The 19,298-nt window shown below is 40.3% G+C and overlaps 1 protein-coding gene across 4 annotated transcripts in view; it reads right to left on the bottom strand.

Moving 5' to 3' along the window:
• Positions 1 to 18,886, bottom strand: part of LOC105269119 (hemicentin-2) — a 47,803-nt gene extending 28,917 nt beyond the window's left edge. Inside the window, exons 1-2 of one of the 4 annotated variants that reach the window (XM_011309126.1) lie at positions 18,193 to 18,886; positions 17,426 to 18,118 (exon numbers count right to left, since the gene is read on the bottom strand). In XM_011309126.1, coding sequence (XP_011307428.1) covers positions 17,426 to 17,507 — 82 coding nt within the window. In that variant the 5' untranslated portion in view covers positions 17,508 to 18,118; positions 18,193 to 18,886. Of the gene's footprint in view, positions 1 to 17,425 lie in introns of all 4 variants that reach the window. The other 3 variants (XM_011309127.1, XM_011309128.1, XM_011309125.1) reach the window with 3 other exon arrangements.
• Between the last annotated feature and the right edge of the window lie 412 nt (positions 18,887 to 19,298).

Below are 19,298 nucleotides of genomic sequence, written 5' to 3'. Positions count from 1 at the left end.
GTTTCAAAAGTTTCCGCCACCATTCCCCCTCATTATCTCCACAACAAGTCACTCAGCTTATTGCCCCGTACCCGCCCCCACGTAATTTCTCATTCATGTAATTGTTTGATGTGAATGCTGAATTTTTTTATTCTCAAATATCTCACTCCTCTCACTTTTGAATTTTTTCATAGAAATTTCTGACGCCTTAATCGAGCCAATTTTCTTTCCCAGAATTTTCAAAATTTTTCAAAACGTCGACAAATACCGAACGGAAGAGGTAATAATCCCTCTTTTCGAAGAATACAATGCATCAAAATTTTTACTGGAATCGACAGGAACTGACGTTTATTTGCTATTAGTGCCGCAATCGTTAAAATGACGTAAAACTCCTGCCCTCCCAGACTGTAATAAAGTGCAAACGCTCGGTAAGCTCAAGATTTACAGAGTTGTATTAGCATGAAAGCGAGATTTCCGTGATTCATGGGAAAATACGAAGATCAGGTTGACGAAAATATTTTCTAATATTCTGACACAATTCTCCCCTTCCGGTAGGGGATAAGACCCCTCTTCCACCGTTTCCTACGTTAATAAGCCGTTCTAATATAAACCAGTGATTTATTTCATTGCGCTTCGAGTTTTTTCGACCTCTCCTAGAGCATCGTAACTCAAAGACTCAAATAATTCCCCCCGTCTCCCAATAATCGTTTTTTTTTTACATTAAATTGGTCGAAACTATATTTCCCGTAGAGATGAAGACGCCGTGATGTTGATGACCCCATGTAAAAAAAAAATGTGGATCTATTTAAATTCGTCAATCGGGCGAATTATTTTCTATTTATACTCCTCTTTTTTTATACTTGCAACTTTTATAATTACAAGCAGTATAAATCTAGTGATATTGAGTGAAGAAAGATTTTTCGCTCGAGAATTCTCAATGAGGCCGAAAAAATGGCATGTTCTCGTTTTTACGAGTGCGGAATGAGGAATAAAGATGTTTGGAGGAATATGAAAAAAAAGATGTGGCTATTCATGGAAAAACTGTTCGACTAAATTTAGTGCAGTAACTGTCACTGCCGGGGAATCCACTGGAAAAAAATGAAAGATAAAAGCTTCGGCGGAATGAAAGAGAGAAAAAAGGGCAAATGCAAAAAAAAAAAAGGGAAGAGAAGTCAGAAGTGGAAACCTGTGAGATACGGCCTAGTCCTCTCTTTCTCTCTCACTAGTTTTCAATTATTATTATTTCCTAGAAACATAAATTCCAGAGTTCTTTCAGCGGCACTGTCTCCCCGTTACCTCATAAGAAAGAAGAAACGAAGGACGATTTCTGCGCCATTTCTCCCCTCGACGAAATTTATCGTCAAAATAATACGAAAATAGTGAAATTCGTATGAAGAAGTGGAAGGAAACGGCACCGAAAAGGGACTAGAGTACACACTCGGGCCAATATGAAAAGACATCCGGATCCGCGAAAAAAAGAGAGACCGAGGGTGAGGAAAAAAAAAATCATAGAAATCATAAAGAAGATAAAACGAATCCACGGTATCTCAGAAACCAGGGCCGATGGTTTCTCGTGCGCCCAGCAGTTCTCCGAGACGAATGAGAAATGTTGGTTGCACGTAAAAATGTCGAGTGCCATGACATCAGGCAAATATTGCGAAATATGTTAGTTCTGTAAACTCAAATGTTTTCAGCAAACATATTTGTCATAAAACTGAGAGAACGTCAGGATATGGAAAAAGAATTCTCCTGCATCGCTGATAAATCTCTCTCCCCAGTCAGACAGGGACAATTTTCACTTGACTCAATGTAAATGTACCACGTACATTTTTTTTCCTTTCAAAAAGCAAAAGTGCAATTGTATGTCATAAATGGATAATGATTAAAAAAAATTGATAATCAATACCAGATGATGCAATTTCCATTCATTTTTTTATAGATAAAGAAAAAGGGAAAAATTCAATTAAGCCAGAGTGCATATAATAATTGCGTTGGTATTGTCGTGCAGCACGTGATGTTGTTCCTGTCCGCTGTACCTCAATTTTTAGCCTCTCCTCGAGTTGCAGTGGCATTGAAGAGGGAACTCGTTAGAAATGAGCTCGTCAAACTCACCTGTTTACACGAGGCAGTGGCCTCGGCCCTCACCAGGGCGCTGAAGAGTGAGTGAATGGGTTTTGGCGCCAGGCGAGTTAACGTTAGGATGTCAGAGGTGGGTATGGCATTAACCCAGGGGCGTTGAAGAGGCTCCTTCTGCTCACCAGGCTTTTCACTGCAACTCACCTGCATTGGACGGCCGTCGTCAGCCCGCCTGCCCCTCGACATATTAATTTTTCGGGTGAAGGCGAGGGTAATGGAGAAGTCAGTCAAACTAACGGATTACGAAGGGGCTATCAGCATCGGCAATGACTCTGTGTTTAGAATCACCTTCTCTCCGTAAATATAGACTGACACCAAAATGTGAATTTTATAGTGGAATGAGGTCATTCACCGGTTGTTGTTCCCTTCGGGATTAGCTGGAGAGTTCGTTTGGTTGAATTAGCGTCACCTCATTTTCAAGATGCAGGTGTAAGACTTCTCCTGCGGAGTGGTGATTAACCGGAAATTAATTGAAGAATGCGCTAATGAGGTACAGTTGTTGGAGAATGTTTCCGTTTGACTCGGTGAGCGGTACGGAAGCGTTATTAGTTGTCGGTAGTTGTGTTATTAGTGGGTGAAACCTTGCTGTCAAACTTCACTTTGAAGATTTTCGGTTTGCCGGAGGTGGGACGTCGTCGGTTGTTGGAAACATCTGGTCCACTTGTAATGACGATATGGTGTCGTGTGTTTGGATGTCAAGCATATTCGGGATTCGTCAGATTGTGAAATTCAGCGAGGACATAAACCATTTACGTGACCTTAATTTCCGTGACACCCGAGATATTGAATTTGAATCAGGGAATATTGACCGCTGCTAATGATACACTGCGGGGTTAGCCTGTGGTGAATAAGCTAGGGAGCTGATGTTTGGCCTTGTCAAATTTTTGATGATACCAGCACATGTTATCGGACGGTGGCCCGAGAGCCAGAGCACGAGACACTTTTTTATCAGAACAGATGCTAGCTCACTGATCGACGCTTTGAGTTGAGAAAAACTTGTCTCGAGGAATGGGGCCATTGCCTCCTGGACGAGGCTCATTTAATTGCCCGGGGATTCCATTTCATGGAGCTTGACGATGACGATGGTCAGCATATAGAGCGCCATGTGGCCTCCCGATGTCGGGATGGACATCGTCGTTGACTGAGCCATTTGATGTATCGGACATTATCGGAAACTGTGTCGTCAAGGCTTCGGAGATGATGCAGGGACTATAATTTCTCCCCCGTGATTCTCTTGAGGTGCGTCTAGGACGTCGTTACGGGTGCATTAAGAAGAAAATTGTACATATCAGCTTTAATGCTGAGATGCAACGAGGTGCAGTGTCTCGTTAGTTCATGTATGATCTAGGCAGAGGGATTCGAGCTTTTGAGCTTGACCAGTCACAAAACCGTTCGATCGGGCGTTGAAGACCGGACAAGTGGCGGTCCATTATCGCCAAACTCCCATCTCTACGTTATCCGGCATAACTTTAACGCCAATTTAAAATTGAAGTCGTGAAAATCCCCCGTGCAGCGCGTCCATGGCTGTTCAATGCACCGCGATTCACAACACTTGAACGAGGCGTGTGAATGGCACAAAACGCGATACACAAAACCAACTCATAAAGCGCTCGATCTAAAATGCACTCCAATTTCGTTGAATAGTCACGAACATTAATGCGATGTAATTAGTAGCGAAAACACGGAAAACTATTCACTCGATCACGTTGGGATCGCAAATTGTGGCAGCTGAGTGCGGGTCACGAAGAGAAGAAGAAATAAAATTCTTACTTAGTACGTTAAATGAATTTACAATCGGTCTTAAGATCAAAATGAGATATTCCGTTGGGTGCATGAGGATTTAACTACCTATCATAAAAGTCGGAGCAGTCATTGAGCTGAGTGAATTTTTGATAAAAGTAATTTATTTTCTGAATCGAGTGCAATCGATTTCATTGCACGACATGATTTGGAAAAAAAGTCTGTTTATTTTTATTCCACCGCGCATAAGTATTCCCGTGGATTCAAACAAACTGACCAATATTCCCTGTTCGTACACAATCCAACTCTCTCAATGTTTCGGTTATAAAAAATTTACACGTATCTATTGCTAAATAAAATCCTACGCCAAACGAACAAATATTTGCACACATCGATCCAATCAATGTCCATGAATATATCCCTTCATAAAAATGAGTGGAAAATGCACTCTTTCGAGGAAACAAGATACACAAACGAGAGAATGTAAAAATAGCAGTCATATTCAAAAAATTTTCGTCACGTTTGTGTACAGAATGGTATGTGGAGTGTCCCGGGAGTGATTCGTCATCTGTGATAAATTCCCTTGACTTTTGACAGTGTGAAAAGTCAGTGGAACCCTCCGGTGTCCCATCACCTCCCCCGATCTTCAGCCATGATCTAGGGGGCCTTTCAGCCTATTTAGGCCCCTGCCAGTTATCTGCCTACTGTCTACCGGTATCACGGGGATTGTCTCGCCATCCCATCGCTCTTACGTCCAAAACTGCGCCTTATCACCGACCCCTGGGGGCGGAATACCCACAGGGGGAAAAATATATTCAGTTAATTATAACCGCATATATATCACCGCAAAAATTACTCATAAGTAATTTTTTAAAATTGCTAATGTTTCCAAAAAGTATAATTACAACGAATAAATTATAGATTCGGTTTGGCGAATTTTTTGCTTGCGGGTTTCAACCGAATTCTGGGTTACTATGACTAAGAATAATCTGAAACTTGACGACTTCTCATTCCGAATGACCCAGTCGATTGCTTTTTATCCTCTGAAATTTCTCTCTTACAAAAAAAAAGATGGAGAAAAGGCCTGAATGGATAAGACGAGTAAGAGTTCGATCCAATTAAACTTTTATCCGTAAAAAGAGTTTAAAAATAGATAAAAAAATGCAGAAAGGATTTTCTCACTTTTCTCTTTCAATATTTCGTCGACTATGGAGTTACCCCAGGGGTACACAATTATACGAAGTCGAGCGTGAGATTTCTCGGATTAACTCAGCGATTTTTTTTTTTGTTTGTAATCTTCCCCGACATCCCTGCCGATAATGCAAAAGAAAAAGATTGGAGTCGTGGAGAATTTGATGTGATATAATACAGATATCTGGTATACGTTAGCCGTGGAGTTATTGGCGGCAGGCCATTGATTTCAAGACTCTCTGGCACGTTGGAAATGCAAGCCGAGGCAACCGACCTGAGGTGGGATATTTACGTTAGCAATCGTGAGGATCGATAGATGTATTATATAATACCCTTGGCAGGAGTAATACCCCACAGTCCAGTCGGACTTGGCTGATATTTTTTATTTCACCATCAGCCTTTCAACCCGCGGCGTCTCGAAAACCATGAAAAATCATGGAGCAAGGTAGAGGGACTGAGGTTCCACTTTTCGGATGTTGGACATAAATCCGGGGTTACAGGCAGAAATTGGACAAGCGGGAAGTGTTTACGAGGGCATCCCAAGGATTTTAACGTCAGCAATCGTTAATAAAACCTGAATTATCAGTACGATCCCAGAGATATATTTCATTGTATATATCTTGGATAAAACTGACGCGCCAAATCGAGAACATGAAATTTTTAAAGAATAAGAATATAACATCTTCGCTCGAGTTAAATCGCTAATATCGCGTCGGGGTCTGTTATTGATGAAAACGAGTGATAGACTCGGGGAGTTTTTTATTTCCATGACTGATGCCACCGATTGGTCATCCCGGTATCTCCCGATCACTTCAATCAACTTCTCAAACAAGTCACCCTAGAGGAGCCACGAGAAAAATGGAATACATCAGTATCCCAGGGATAATCACAAATTATCATCGATCCTGTCCTCCTCAACAATTCATCATTCTGATGGACGGACATTTCCTCCTTGGCTGGCGGTTATAGCGACAGCCAGTCTCCTGTCCCTGAAATCCACACATTACAACCAGCCCCTGCCAACGTTATACGGTCCATTCTGGCTGCATAAATTCTCTGTCACACCCTTCCTCCTTCCGCAACTCATAGGCCCACCCCTGTACCCCATCCCTTCAATTTATTCACCGCTCCTTGTCGCTTTTTCCATCGACAAACTACCGCTCAATCCACGATCCGATACTCATATCGATGACCCATCCGCACGATTGCATTATTCCGTTGCAAAACGCATCCCGTTTTAATAATAATTGTTATAATAATACCATCAAAGAATTGTTAAATACAATCTGCCATTTTGCATTTTGTATAAATTATTCATCTCCTAACAAAAATGGTTTACAGTTAAATGGAACCGATCGATAAGTTCTCGATTCGCGTTTTTCGGGTCAATGTGTTCATGAATTATTGTGTCCTTGGCCACTGGCAAAAATTCGTTCAATTATTGCGAATAATTTTAATGAAACATCTAGTGTTGAGGGGTATAATTGAATTAAAAGGTGTATCATCAGTGAAGGATAGCTCGAAGCTTGAATTTCAACTCATCACCTGAAAATTTGATGCTGAAAAATTCAGTCGAATTTCCACTTGCTCGATAACATCAGATTGAAAATTTAATTAAATCAAGAACTTCTCGTGTCATGATTTTTTCTCCATGAATCGATCCGCGTGACAGCTGAAAATTTTATATATTTCTTTTATCTCCTAACGGAGTACAAACAACAGGACGAGCTGACCTCCATTGAAAATAATCCCCAAAAACGAGCCATTTGTATCCGAGTATCATCCGGCCAAAGTGTCACAGCCATGAATAAGGCATTTTTATTATTCCATTCCCCTACAGTAGCTGGCAGCGATATGTATCGCCTCATGAAGGTCTAGTGACTCGTGGTTACCAGCTCTCAGCTGGGATGATGCACGGTTGAGACATGCGGTTGAACCCCCATTGGTGTTAGAATACCATTTCACCGATACACTGTGGGATTTGTACCCGACATTTCGAGGAGTCGGTTGATGGCAATACCCAAGAATTTTTCATTTTTCCTCTGACCTACTCTACAAAAATAGAATCAAAAACTCCTAGCCGCATGTACGGTCATGTCCCTAGTCCGAAGGTTCTGCAGATGAGTGGGTATTTTTTTTTTTCCCCACCGTACCATAAAAATAGATACAAAAATTGCGCGACACACGTTAAACTCATCCGTGGGTAACCCAGAATTCGTTGCCTAACGCACGTTTTTAACAAGTTGAGAGGAATTGGTGGTGATTTGTTGAGAATAATATGCGAAGGAATATTTGTACACAGATTGTCATCGAACTGATGTAGTGTTTGGTTGGAAACGAACCGAGAGAATGACTCACGTGGAAATCTACTGAGAATACCTCGGGAAATTTGTTTTTACCCCGAGCAATATTTCGCAAGAGCTCACAAATATAACTCGGGTAAAAATAATACTCCAATTCAGTGAAATTTAATTCATTGTAATGGATTTTCATTTTTTTGCTCCACAATTTCCCTGGAATTTCTGTGAAAACAAGAAATTTCGTTTCATGAGTGCGTAAACTGTCACGTAATTTTTATTCAACTTTTTTCTTGAATTCCTCCCGAAATGTTCTCTATTCCCCCATAAACTCAAAAAAACACTGACTCCACGTTTCTTCACCACAATAAATTCAAGTTATCACGAACAGGGAACAATAAAATGTTTTACAACTCATCGAAGAGCTCTGAGAATATGGCCTCGTGGGAGAAAGAATGATTTGTGACCCAAAAAAATTATAATTTTACAGCTGAACCCGTTATAGTCAGTTTTTATCTATAAGAGTATATATCTGATTTTTTATTCGTCTATTTCCCAGTAAATCCAACTCAGATGAAATTACCGATTGAATTGTAGATTCGAAATGAAGAAGAATCGGCCCTCGCGCAGCGATTTTTAATTTTTTCATTTTTTTAAAAATTTTCACTTGAAAAATTTTCTAAAAAAATTCACCACTCTCGCAATAATGAGAATTTCCGGGAAAAGTGAACAGATCTGAGTTGCGTATCGACCGTAGATTCGAAATGAAGAAGAATTGGCCCTCGTGCAGCGATTTTTAATTTTTTCATTTTTTGAAAAATTTTCACTTGAAAAATTTTCGAAAAAAATTCACCACTCTCGTAATAATGGGAATTCCCGGGAGAAGTGAACTGATCTGAGTTCTGTATCGACCGTAGATTCAAAATGAAGAAGAATTGGCCCTCGTGCAGCGATTTTTAATTTTTTCATTTTTTGAAAAATTTTCGCTTGAAAAATTTTCGAAAAAAATTCACCACTCTCGTAATAATGGGAATTCCCGGGAGAAGTGAACTGATCTGAGTTCTGTATCGACCGTAGATTCGAAATGAAGAAGAATTGGCCCTCGTGCAGCGATTTTTAATTTTTTCATTTTTTGAAAAATTTTCACTTGAAAAATTTTCTAAAAAAATTCACCACTCTCGCAATAATGGGAATTCCCGGGAGAAGTGAACAGATCTGAATAATAAATACCGATTGAATTAGTTTCGAAAAAGTCAAGACAGATCATTAAAAAAATATTGAAGAGAAAAACAGACCCAGACAACTTAGAATCGTCTCAAACATGAAGATTTATAATTTATCCCCTTAAATAATCATTTTGACAACACCACGGAAGATAGTGGATGCAACCGTAATTCATGGTTAAATGTACAATATCTCCTTATCATCTATTAACGATAACGAGCAGACATTTCCCTTGTAGTTCATTTTATCTCGGAAATATCTTCCATTGTATATCCGATAAAAATTGTACAGCATATAAAAAAATATAGAACCCCCTACCCCTTCTCCAATTTTTTCCTCCATTTTAATTGCTACCTTTAACATTCCCGTAACTCCTGCTTTATGAATGAAAGCCGAGTAATTACTCATTAGCATAAAATTCAAAATTTTACAGATAGCTTTACCCTGACGGGGAATATAATTTTCCACATTTTCTTTTTCACAATGATAAAACCGAAGATTCCGACCCGACGCTATAATTATATTCAAAGACCACCCACAGATATTTAATTTATCAACATCGTTCATTAAATTTCGAATCCACATTTTTATTTTTAGATTAATTATCCATGATTTTACTACCGAATGGTTGGAAGCGGTGAAGAGTGATGAATCTGATGGCAATTGATGGCCAGTTCCCCTTGGCCTCCCGAAAAAGCATTGCAAGTACTGAATCCCGTGATATTCCCAGCACGGATCAACCATAAATAGCGATGGATACCAAATGGGTTGAGAGTCCGTCGATTCGGTGAGAAGAGTTGCGGGTTTTCGAGTTGGTGGCTTTACAAAGTTCTTCTCGATATTGCGTTATCACTCTCGCGCAAACTCGTTCGGGCTGAATAAAATGAGCCAAGGGGGCGCGAGGAGGTGGGGATTTGAACAAGGGGGGACAATAAAACGTAGAAAGTATCTGTACCTTCTCGGAAGGCCAATGAGAGATCGAAGAAAGATTACCACACGTACACCCGGCACGCCATTCCTGCCATAACGTACTGTCTCAGATCCAATATGTGTTCACCCCACAACCACCACCCAACCATATTATCCCTCCTACCTCACCTCATTGCACCTCTTGAGGGATAGCCGATGCATACGAGGACCGGTTGGCCTGCGCAAAGTGATAAATTGCTCTCTAACCTATTCTCCATGTTGCTACACCCTAGCTCATGCAAATCTACCAGCACTAATCACGTATTGACGCAAGTGAAAAGCCTCATTTCATTGTAGTTTTGAATTAGTAAATACTGTGAAGCGAAATTATCAGTTTTACGAGTGTTTATTCTCTCATCTCTTTGAATCTAGTTCATTATCTGATTTTTATCAGTGGAATTATCTGACACGGATAAATCTGATGCTGCAATATTTCCTGTTTGATATGTGATGAATGTTCGTAGAATGTTTTAGAAATTTATTCCTATACTCCCATGTTCATTATCCTGACATTATTCTGAACGATAATATCCTGACGCTACCAATCCACCTAGAACGCGCGAACAGAAAATGTCCGACGCACGAGCCGGCTCGTTATTACTCCGATAAGAAGTAAGAACCGCACTAAAACGAACGGTGAAAATGAAAAGAAGAAAACAGGTGACTTAAAACCCCTAAACTTTAATCCTGAATTCCATTCTCTCTTCAGTCATGAATACGGAAAAGTTCATTCGACCTCAAACCCGCGCAATCACCCCCACGAAATGAAAATATTTCTCCAACGTACCCCTCGGGATATTGCCAAGATTTCCCTTTTATCATTCCAGTACTCCATGATTTAATGATTTTTCTGGGATTTATAAAAGTCATTAGGTTGCCAGTGGCATAAATGTATAATAATACTCGTCGTATTTTCATTCGGCCCAGACTGTCTTCATCCCTTCTCTATCGTAAGTAGAAGAGCTTCAACTCGAGATTTAACCAAACCCAGGAGATACTCTCGCATTCATGATAACCCAACCAATTCCACGACTACCCCAGACTCCGTAAAATAAATAATGATTTTGTTGTGTAACAAGACAGTCACCGAGATTCCATTTCTGAAATGCATGAGGGTAATAGAAATAAAGAGAGGAAGGACGTGAAATTGAAATTCAAGGCTCTCAAATCGTAAAACGTGAAGTCATAAAAACGAAGAAAAAAAGGATACAAAAGGGGAAAATGGAGATACCCAACCCCCTTCGGTATCTGTCTGTGTGCTTTTGCCATGAACGAAAATGTTGGAAGTCTAAACTTTACGAGCTGCGGATCATGAGCCTCCTGGAGTGGGTGGAGGGTAGCAAATCGCTCCCAGTCACGAAAACTAGCCGAAATGGTGATTCAAATGTATTTTGTACAGTATCCTGAGCATTTCTTAGCTCAATAAATTTTCAGTGCCATAAAAAACATGAAAATTTCGAAAATTGAAAATTTCGAGATAACCCGAGTCGCCCATAAAATGGAAGTAATACCCAGACGAATCCCTTCTCCCTTCACCTCCCCAAGTTCACTTTTATTTTTGAATTTTTTTTATGTAATTCAATAACTCAATCATTATTATTATTTTCTAATCGATTTTCACGCATTTCTCTCGTGGTGTTGAACTCTTGGAAATTTATTTGATTTTCTATAACGATTGATTCATTTTCCCATTACGTCGATGGTATTGAGAGTTCAATAAAATTCACTATCAGCGTGGTATAAGTGATTAGTGATTTTTTACGGAGAACTTCAATTTGAAATCGCGCCACGAAAAACGCGGATTGAAGTTATTTGAATTTCCAATTTAATATGAGTATTCACCATTAAATTGCATTAAACTTTCACTAAAATCTGAAATTTCGTGATATTTTCACTGTAAATTCCCTGCCTTGGGTTTTCCCAGAAATTCAAAAAACATTTTCAACTTGCAACACACAATTACGAAAATTGTTAGTGAGAATCTATACAAAAATATTCGGAGAGAAATCCAAATTGTTAGAATACAAGAGGAGATAGTTTGCTGCTTTTCTCCGGGTTTTTCACGGGTTTATTCGATTTACATCCGCTATTTCTCTTACCAAGTCATGTATTTTTTAACTTTGGCTATTCCTTTTTTCAGATTCGTTATCCACTCAATTTTCGCTTCTTTGTCGTTCCCCAGTGAATCGATGTGGCGTGCCTCGGAGCGCAGTTTCATTGCGATAGGACGCCGCAATTTCGTTTCATAGTTACCACGAAGAAAGGGCAGGACCGGTAAACCGGGTTCTATCCGTTCTCTACGAACCGTGAAGCAAAAGCTACCCCTGGCTTCACCCCGTGCCAACTTGGTGAGAATAAATCGAAACGATGCCACCGAAGCTGCGTCGAATCGCCCCAGCAACTCTACATCCGATCCGATTATCGAATAATAATTTATTGTTATTGAGACATTTGAGATTTCAGTAAAAATCACGGAAACGAATTTCATTTCTGTATCTAAAATAAATTCTCAAGTTTCAATTTACAATAAAAAATCCACTCTGCAATTATGGGAAAATCAATTTTATAAACGACTTAACGATCGTTTTCACTGTCTGACCGCGTGTGGGAATTTTCCCTTGCCGGGCGATCCGACATTTTCGCTAGCGTAATTCCCCAATAATTCCGATTCGAGTTAACGGGGCATTGACCGGAGATGAAATGGAAATAATATCCCAACAAATCCACTGTGAGAAAATTGCACTTGAATGCCAATTGAATCCAAATTCTTCCATTTAAAATTTGGATTGAATTTGAGGAAAAAAATCATGGCAATATCCAAAAAAAATTGCGAAAATCAGATATTTGAAAACTGAGTAGTAGAAGACGTCTGAAGTGAATAATCCAGACATGGGTATAATTAAAACGGTAGTCGATTACTCTCCCGCAGTTTCAATTATTGATCCCCGGAAGGAGATAAAACTCCTCAGAGCCACTGGATTCCGCATCATCGAAGACCCCACATATCCACACCGGTCTTCTCTCGGGGGTGGCTACCCCTCCATCGCGTGATTAAAGCCAGAAACACCGGAGAAGGTAATTAATCGGAATTCTCGACGATTATTAATCGAGCACGGCGTGCTCACAGAGGGGGAAAAGGTACCGCGTGCGCGATTACAATCTTCCCGTAGGTAAGACCTGGTGGGACTGTTGCTCTAGGCGCGGGTGAAAATTAACCCTCCGGCCGGAGTAGTTTATATTCTCATTAAGGTCCGCGGTGGCTCTAATCAAGATTCGTCTTCCTTTTTTTCTCCACCAGCCACCCTCCATCCCCCGCGTGGTTTAGATGTCAGATTTGTGTGATAGTTTGGACGCGTTTTGTCATACTAGTTTTATGGCAATCGCAGAGTCATTTTCAAATTTATGTCTCAATCGGCAATAATTATTTTCATCAGTATGAAAATTCTTGAAATTATCGTGGATACCTGGAGACAATTGACCGAAAATTTTTTAATGAATTTATGCACTCCCGAGTAAAAGGGGGACACAGTATATTCAGTGCTCGGAGCATCCGTTATCGAGAGCGATTGATTCTTACTGTTGAAGTAGGCACGTACGTCTCGACGATAAATTCTCGCACAAACCACAGGGGCTTAATAACGAAGCACCCTTGGGACCATCGATAGAAACTCGGAGGGAGATAAAAGTCGTTATTTGTTCGCTTGAGTAGAAGTCCCAGACGTGTTTCCAATCATTGGGTGGGTATTTAAAACTCCAACAAACTCAATGCCCTCAAATCTAAAGTGACAATCCCGAACGAATTCACATCAATAATAAAACACCCTGAATATTTTTGACGTGATATAATCCCATGAATTGTTCATGTAATCGATAATTCCCCGAATTTTCCATCTATTGATTCCACAACCGATTCCAAGCAATTCGCTTATAGTCGAATGCCAGAAGCTCTAGGAATGGAAATAAATTAATTAATGGATTTATACCCATTATCGGTGAAGACTGTCGATCAATAATTTCTGGTTATCGGCTTGATCGTCCACGTAACCGTCGGAAATATTATGATCAGTTTTGCTGAATCCATTCAAACATGCTACACTAGCCACGTATCAGTTGAATTTGATGCCTAAACAGCATACTCGTCAATTAAATAGTTAACGTACTCAATGGCCTTTCCAATTATCGTCAATAGACAATTAGCATATACGACGATGCTATACAAGCGTGTACGAATAATTAGTTACGGCGCCGGATCTACCTGCCGAGGATTTAAGTTTCAACTGATTGTCGAAGGACGAGATGAAAATTAGAACTGAATTCTGCGAGAATTAAAATATTGAGAAGATTATTCTTGCACTCATCTAATTTCCGCAATTGGAGATTTCATTTTCCAATTTCCCTTTCCAAGAAATTACGAGCGTGGATGAATAAATTTCTTGGATTTCACTCCAAAATTTTATCTCAATTATGGAAAATCTACCATTGCCTTTACGGCGTGGGAAGAATACATCCACAGGTGACTACACCGGTTTTCACCGATAAAAGCCATAATTTTCACTGCAGAAGGAGAGAATTGTCGCAATAGCCGGTCTACGAAATAATTCTCTGTTCTTTATCTCGACCCTTCAACTTTTCTACCGTTGAAATCCGGCTGTATGTTTAATCCGATTGCCGAAAGAGATTGGATCATCTCTCTCTATCTGGGAAACGCGTTAAAACCCTCGAGCTTCTGCGTCCAAAAGGCGTGTAACTGCTAACCCGATACCCAAGGATTACTCATAATCTGCGGTAAGCTCTTCTCTCCTGTTTCTCCTCATCTTCATCGCTTTTCCGTCTTCGACAAGTGTACAACCCACTGATATATTGTTTAACTCCGGCAATTTTCTCCGATCGCTTGCTAATCCCCGACCCAACTATCTCCAATGAGAATGTTTGTTGGCTTAAGAACAATTCAAAGTATGATTCACGGTCATTTATTCTCCGCTGATGGAATTACCAATGATCAACAAGATTCCAGTCGAGATTGCGAGAAATAATGAGTGGCTTCTCCGCAATCGTCGAGAAGATGCGTCTCCATTATCTCCAGTGCAATCTCACTTATTAAACGATCATGCACACCGGTTATTTTTATTTATTAAAATAATAATAACACCAAAGAATAACGCATTCGACCCGGCATCCGGTCACTTCTCAATATCTATAGGTATTTCATGCATTCATGCATTCAAATATGACACGAATTTCCATCACATTTTCCGTCACGAAAATTCCCCAGAGGTAAAAAAAATCATATGTGCCATCGGAACGACAGCATTAGTTTGCGCCTTGTGGGAGAGTCAGTACTTCTCACGAGCCGTCCTTTATTCTTATTATGGCGCAATGTACTCAGGATATTCAAGCGCTTTTCTCTGTGACCATACACCACACGATGACTTTGACCCATTAATTTTCCCGTGCAACGCAAAACACATGGTCCTTTCGTTCACCCGCGAAAAAATAATAGTGACATCAGCCAGTGAGGGCTAATGTCACAGGACACGGTGGGATTAATGTCGGAATAACGTGCAGAGGTTTGTTTGGGTGAGGTGACGAGGGGAGGCCACGCACGCCATTGTACATTACTTTACATTCTCCACGAGACTCATATCGTCACGTGTACATTATACGCCTTTCTGTTCAAATAAGGGGTAAAAAAAAATCCCCCAGATAGCCAAGGTTGCTGCCAAGCGAACAAATAGCAGTGGATGCGAAAAAAACAACGGGAGAAAAAAAATAATAATAATAATGTTGAAACAAACCCTTTGGGTTCACCTCAATGGTTAACGCGTGAATACAGCTTGCACTGAGACGAATATCAGCCCCAACTTGACTGGAGGGCAGGTCGAGTATGATAAATCGCCCGGCCATTAAGTCGATTTCGTGGTTATCCAAGTCCTCTAGACACAACCAGAGATCGCATGCAAAAAGATAATTAGTGGGCCTGAGTCTCTCATTTATTCAACCATCTCGACGATCTTTTACCCGGAGGGGGCTGGAATAAGAAGAAGCACCCGACCCACTCATTTATCCTTTTTACTCTCAATTTTTCTCACGTAGTGATTGTTGATTAAATTCTCCAATGGCTCCGATGAAAGCTGAAAACCCTCATTCATTCCTCAATCGATTAAAACGGGTAAATAAACCGCAGAGTACCTTGCACCGGGGCTTTCTTTTTTCACGGGGGCAACGGTAATCAATACGATCATCGGGACACCTCCGAGAAAGTTGATATACGTGTGCACTTTTTTTACACTCTTTCTATGGGGTTTTTTTAATATCATTGCCCAGCAATAAATCGCACCGCGGAATCATCCGCATGTTCTAATTAAACTGGCTCCAGGTACCGGAGTATGTGAACCTGCCGGAGCATGAAGACCATGGAGATTCACGATTTTTAATTCCCCGGGCTTTTTCATACCGCTCCAAATAAATCATCCAACCTGATATGTTTATTTCTCATCCACTTTTTTTCACTTTTCCGCGGTGGAAATTCAAGAAATTACCTCACTACATTATTACTGAATATTTGGTAAATAAGTCTCCAATATTACATTATTAGGTGAATAAAATTAATCGAAAAAACCCCGAAGGACGGATGAGATTCGATGACTCAATCTCAGACGAGGAAAAATTTCAGAATCATAAATAACGTTGGGATTTATTTTAATTAAGATAACGTAGTTGTAACGACTTCATCAAAAATGAGTGAAGCCCCGAAAATGCGGCAGTAGCCCTGTCATTCTAATGGGCCCATAAAATTTCCAAATTCTCGAATATTCAAACACGAAGATCGGAATAACGATCGTAGCTGGTCCTCGGTCTTGAGAATTCTCGACATTTACGAGGCGCGAGACCCTCTGAGGTCGTCACAGCCTAGTACCCATTGAGTAATACATTTTGCCGACCAAGTGCGAGATTAATTAGCATAAAGCCGCATCGCCAACCAGTTTTCACAGGGCCTCAAATTATCCAACCCGAAGCGCTAATATTTTCCTCTCCATTTATCGTCTAACCCCGAATGAACCCCTCCGGAATAATCTCAAAGTCAATAGTTGTAATCCAAAAAGTTTTAATGACGTTATTAAACTTATTGCTGCGAGGATAACATGGTAAGCCCGTCCCGCGAAAGATTATCGAGTTTCTCCGCATGAATCAGAGATTCCAATAATCGATTCTGGCTATATCCCTCGTTATTACCAAAATGTAACAGCTTTCAAAGCAACCGCTGGCAAACCTCTGCCAAAGGTGGTAAAGGAACTCACCATTATCGACAGGAAATACCTGACGATGGCTCTCAAACTATTTCAGTTATCCTTGAAAACCACTTTGCGATCTCGACATGAACAAAATTAACGATATCCATCATAATTCATTTTTTTTTTCCTCATCGAATTTAAATTAGACGCGAAAGACTCTTCGAATGACTTTCGAATTCACTTTTACATATATCTAATTTTATAATGAGAGTATCAGACCCGCCCCTAAATTAATTTTCCCAAAGACACCATTTCTCAATGATTCACGGCTTCGGGTGGTAATTAAAATTGCAAAATGAGTCACGCCATCTGCGAATCCCATTTCTGGCCCGACGAAATCGTTTAGTTGTTGTACAAAAAAAAAACGCAAGCATGATTAACGGAATAAAAAATTCCGACTGAAAGCTCTACTCAACCCTGAGTAAGTGGCTAATGACGAAAAAGGTCAACGGTTAAGACCTTATTTGTAAACAATAATAATCTCGATTTCCGGATGGCCGTTGATCGAAAATTTTCTTCCCGAGTTAAAAAAAATGTCATACCCCCGGAAAATAATTTAAAATAAAAAATAAAAAGGAATAATGATGGCTGACTCACCAGGCTTGTCCAAATCCTGCAACTCCTGTCCCCGACCACCAACAACCCCCAATAGGTAAATCACCGCTATGCACCACCTCATTTTGCCCCACCACTTTTCACCCGCACTATCACATATACTTGTCACACAAACACAAGAGCCGGGATTCTCCAGTTATTCTCTCGGTCAAGCTCTCACTGTCGCCTGAGACTTGTATGTGAATTGTTTGGCATGATGAACCCCACTAATTGCCACCGAGGGCTCTTCCAACTGCTGCTACGACCCTCTCATCTCATTCTTCACATTTGCCCGGTGATTCCCCGAATTTAAACAACAAATCAAAAACTAAATATCTCACTGATGAACATTTGATTTGACTGTAATGTCTCTCCAACATTCGTTATCTCCCTTTTGTCCCTGCCTGTTCAACTGTGTAAATTGATCGACGTTGATTTTGCCGTGTGCGTCCCCACGGATTCAGTGACAGTCAATACCCCAACGTTATTTCCGATTTTTTTCTTTTCACTTGTTTCCCTCTTCCTGAATAACCCCCGAAAATCAAGTGATTTATTGGTTGTTCGAGAGTGGAGCACGGTGCGATCCATCAAAAACTACTGTCGCTCCATGTAGATAAATGTAAATGATTGATTTTTGATCACTCGCGATATCCCGGACGATCACCTGGGATTTTCCATTGGCTGGTGCACATTTACCTAGGCAAAATAATAAAAATGTGAATGAGACGTTGACATGTGTGAGAAAAATACAGAATCGGTTTAAACCTCACTATTTCAAAATTCTATCTCAGTTGAATCAGTTCAATACGTCTAGTTTATTCTCAACCCCTTAATCTACGTTCAAATCAAACTCTCAGGGGTTTGAATAAAATTTATACGTTCCCGTTTAATTATGTGAATCCAGTTGCAATTAAATTTCACTAGTTTCTCTTAACCCACCGCTAACACTGAAAACTTTGCGCATGCATCGCGCAACCGAATTCACAGTGTTGTGCGCATGTGGCGGGATTATCAATTGGTTATTCAATAAACGAACACGGGGAGTGTACCAACGTGGTTTGGAACACTGATGCATATGTATTGGTTCTTTAAAAAAAAAAAAATAAACGACATTCACTGCATCTAGAAATTACCCACTCGGTTGATCCCACGTTTGATATTCACTTGCTCCTAAATTCGTTTGAACGCGATAGGCTTCACTATCTCTTTTCATTCAATCGGATTTGTTTCATCCCGTGGAATTTGCTTGAATTTAAAATCAATGCGTCAATCAATCGATGGCATATTATATATATTTTTTTCACTGAGTGAACAGTTCACGTCAAATGCTAGATTATTGTGCATTAATCATGAAATTGAGTGGAGGGGTGCAGGGGTAATTTTTGGTGGAGTTTTTTTGTTTTGGTCCATTAGTGAAAACTCACGATTGAAATAATCGTGAGAGAACAACACGTCGAGACCTGACCCGTGACGGCTCGGTACTGAAGCTATTGAATTGAGGCAGAGGCAACTCTGGCGCACGCTAGCTTGCCACCACCATCCGTACAGGTTCGGCGCACGGTTCGGTCGTCTTCGCGTATTCTCGGGCACACTCTTCTATTTATCTCGCTCCCACTGTGACACGAGCCAGGTTACATACACAAAAGGCAACGGAGGGGGATGTAATCCGCACGCGGGTCTTCTCTATGATTTACTAACTCGGTGAGTGGAAATACGGTGCTCCAACTTTGTTGATGAGTTTGTAATCAAACGTTATGTGGAGCTTGTTTTCAGATATCGATTAATAATTTGAATATGTCTCAGTTGCATTTGGAAATATATCTCAAGCGATTTTTTCAAAAAATTTCATCCATTTGAAAATTCAGATTTTTCCAGA

The sequence above is a fragment of the Fopius arisanus genome, unplaced genomic scaffold (assembly GCF_000806365.1).
Source record: "Fopius arisanus strain USDA-PBARC FA_bdor unplaced genomic scaffold, ASM80636v1 scaffold00065, whole genome shotgun sequence".
Classification (NCBI taxonomy): domain Eukaryota; kingdom Metazoa; phylum Arthropoda; class Insecta; order Hymenoptera; family Braconidae; genus Fopius; species Fopius arisanus.
This window is presented reverse-complemented; position numbering and strand designations above follow the sequence as displayed.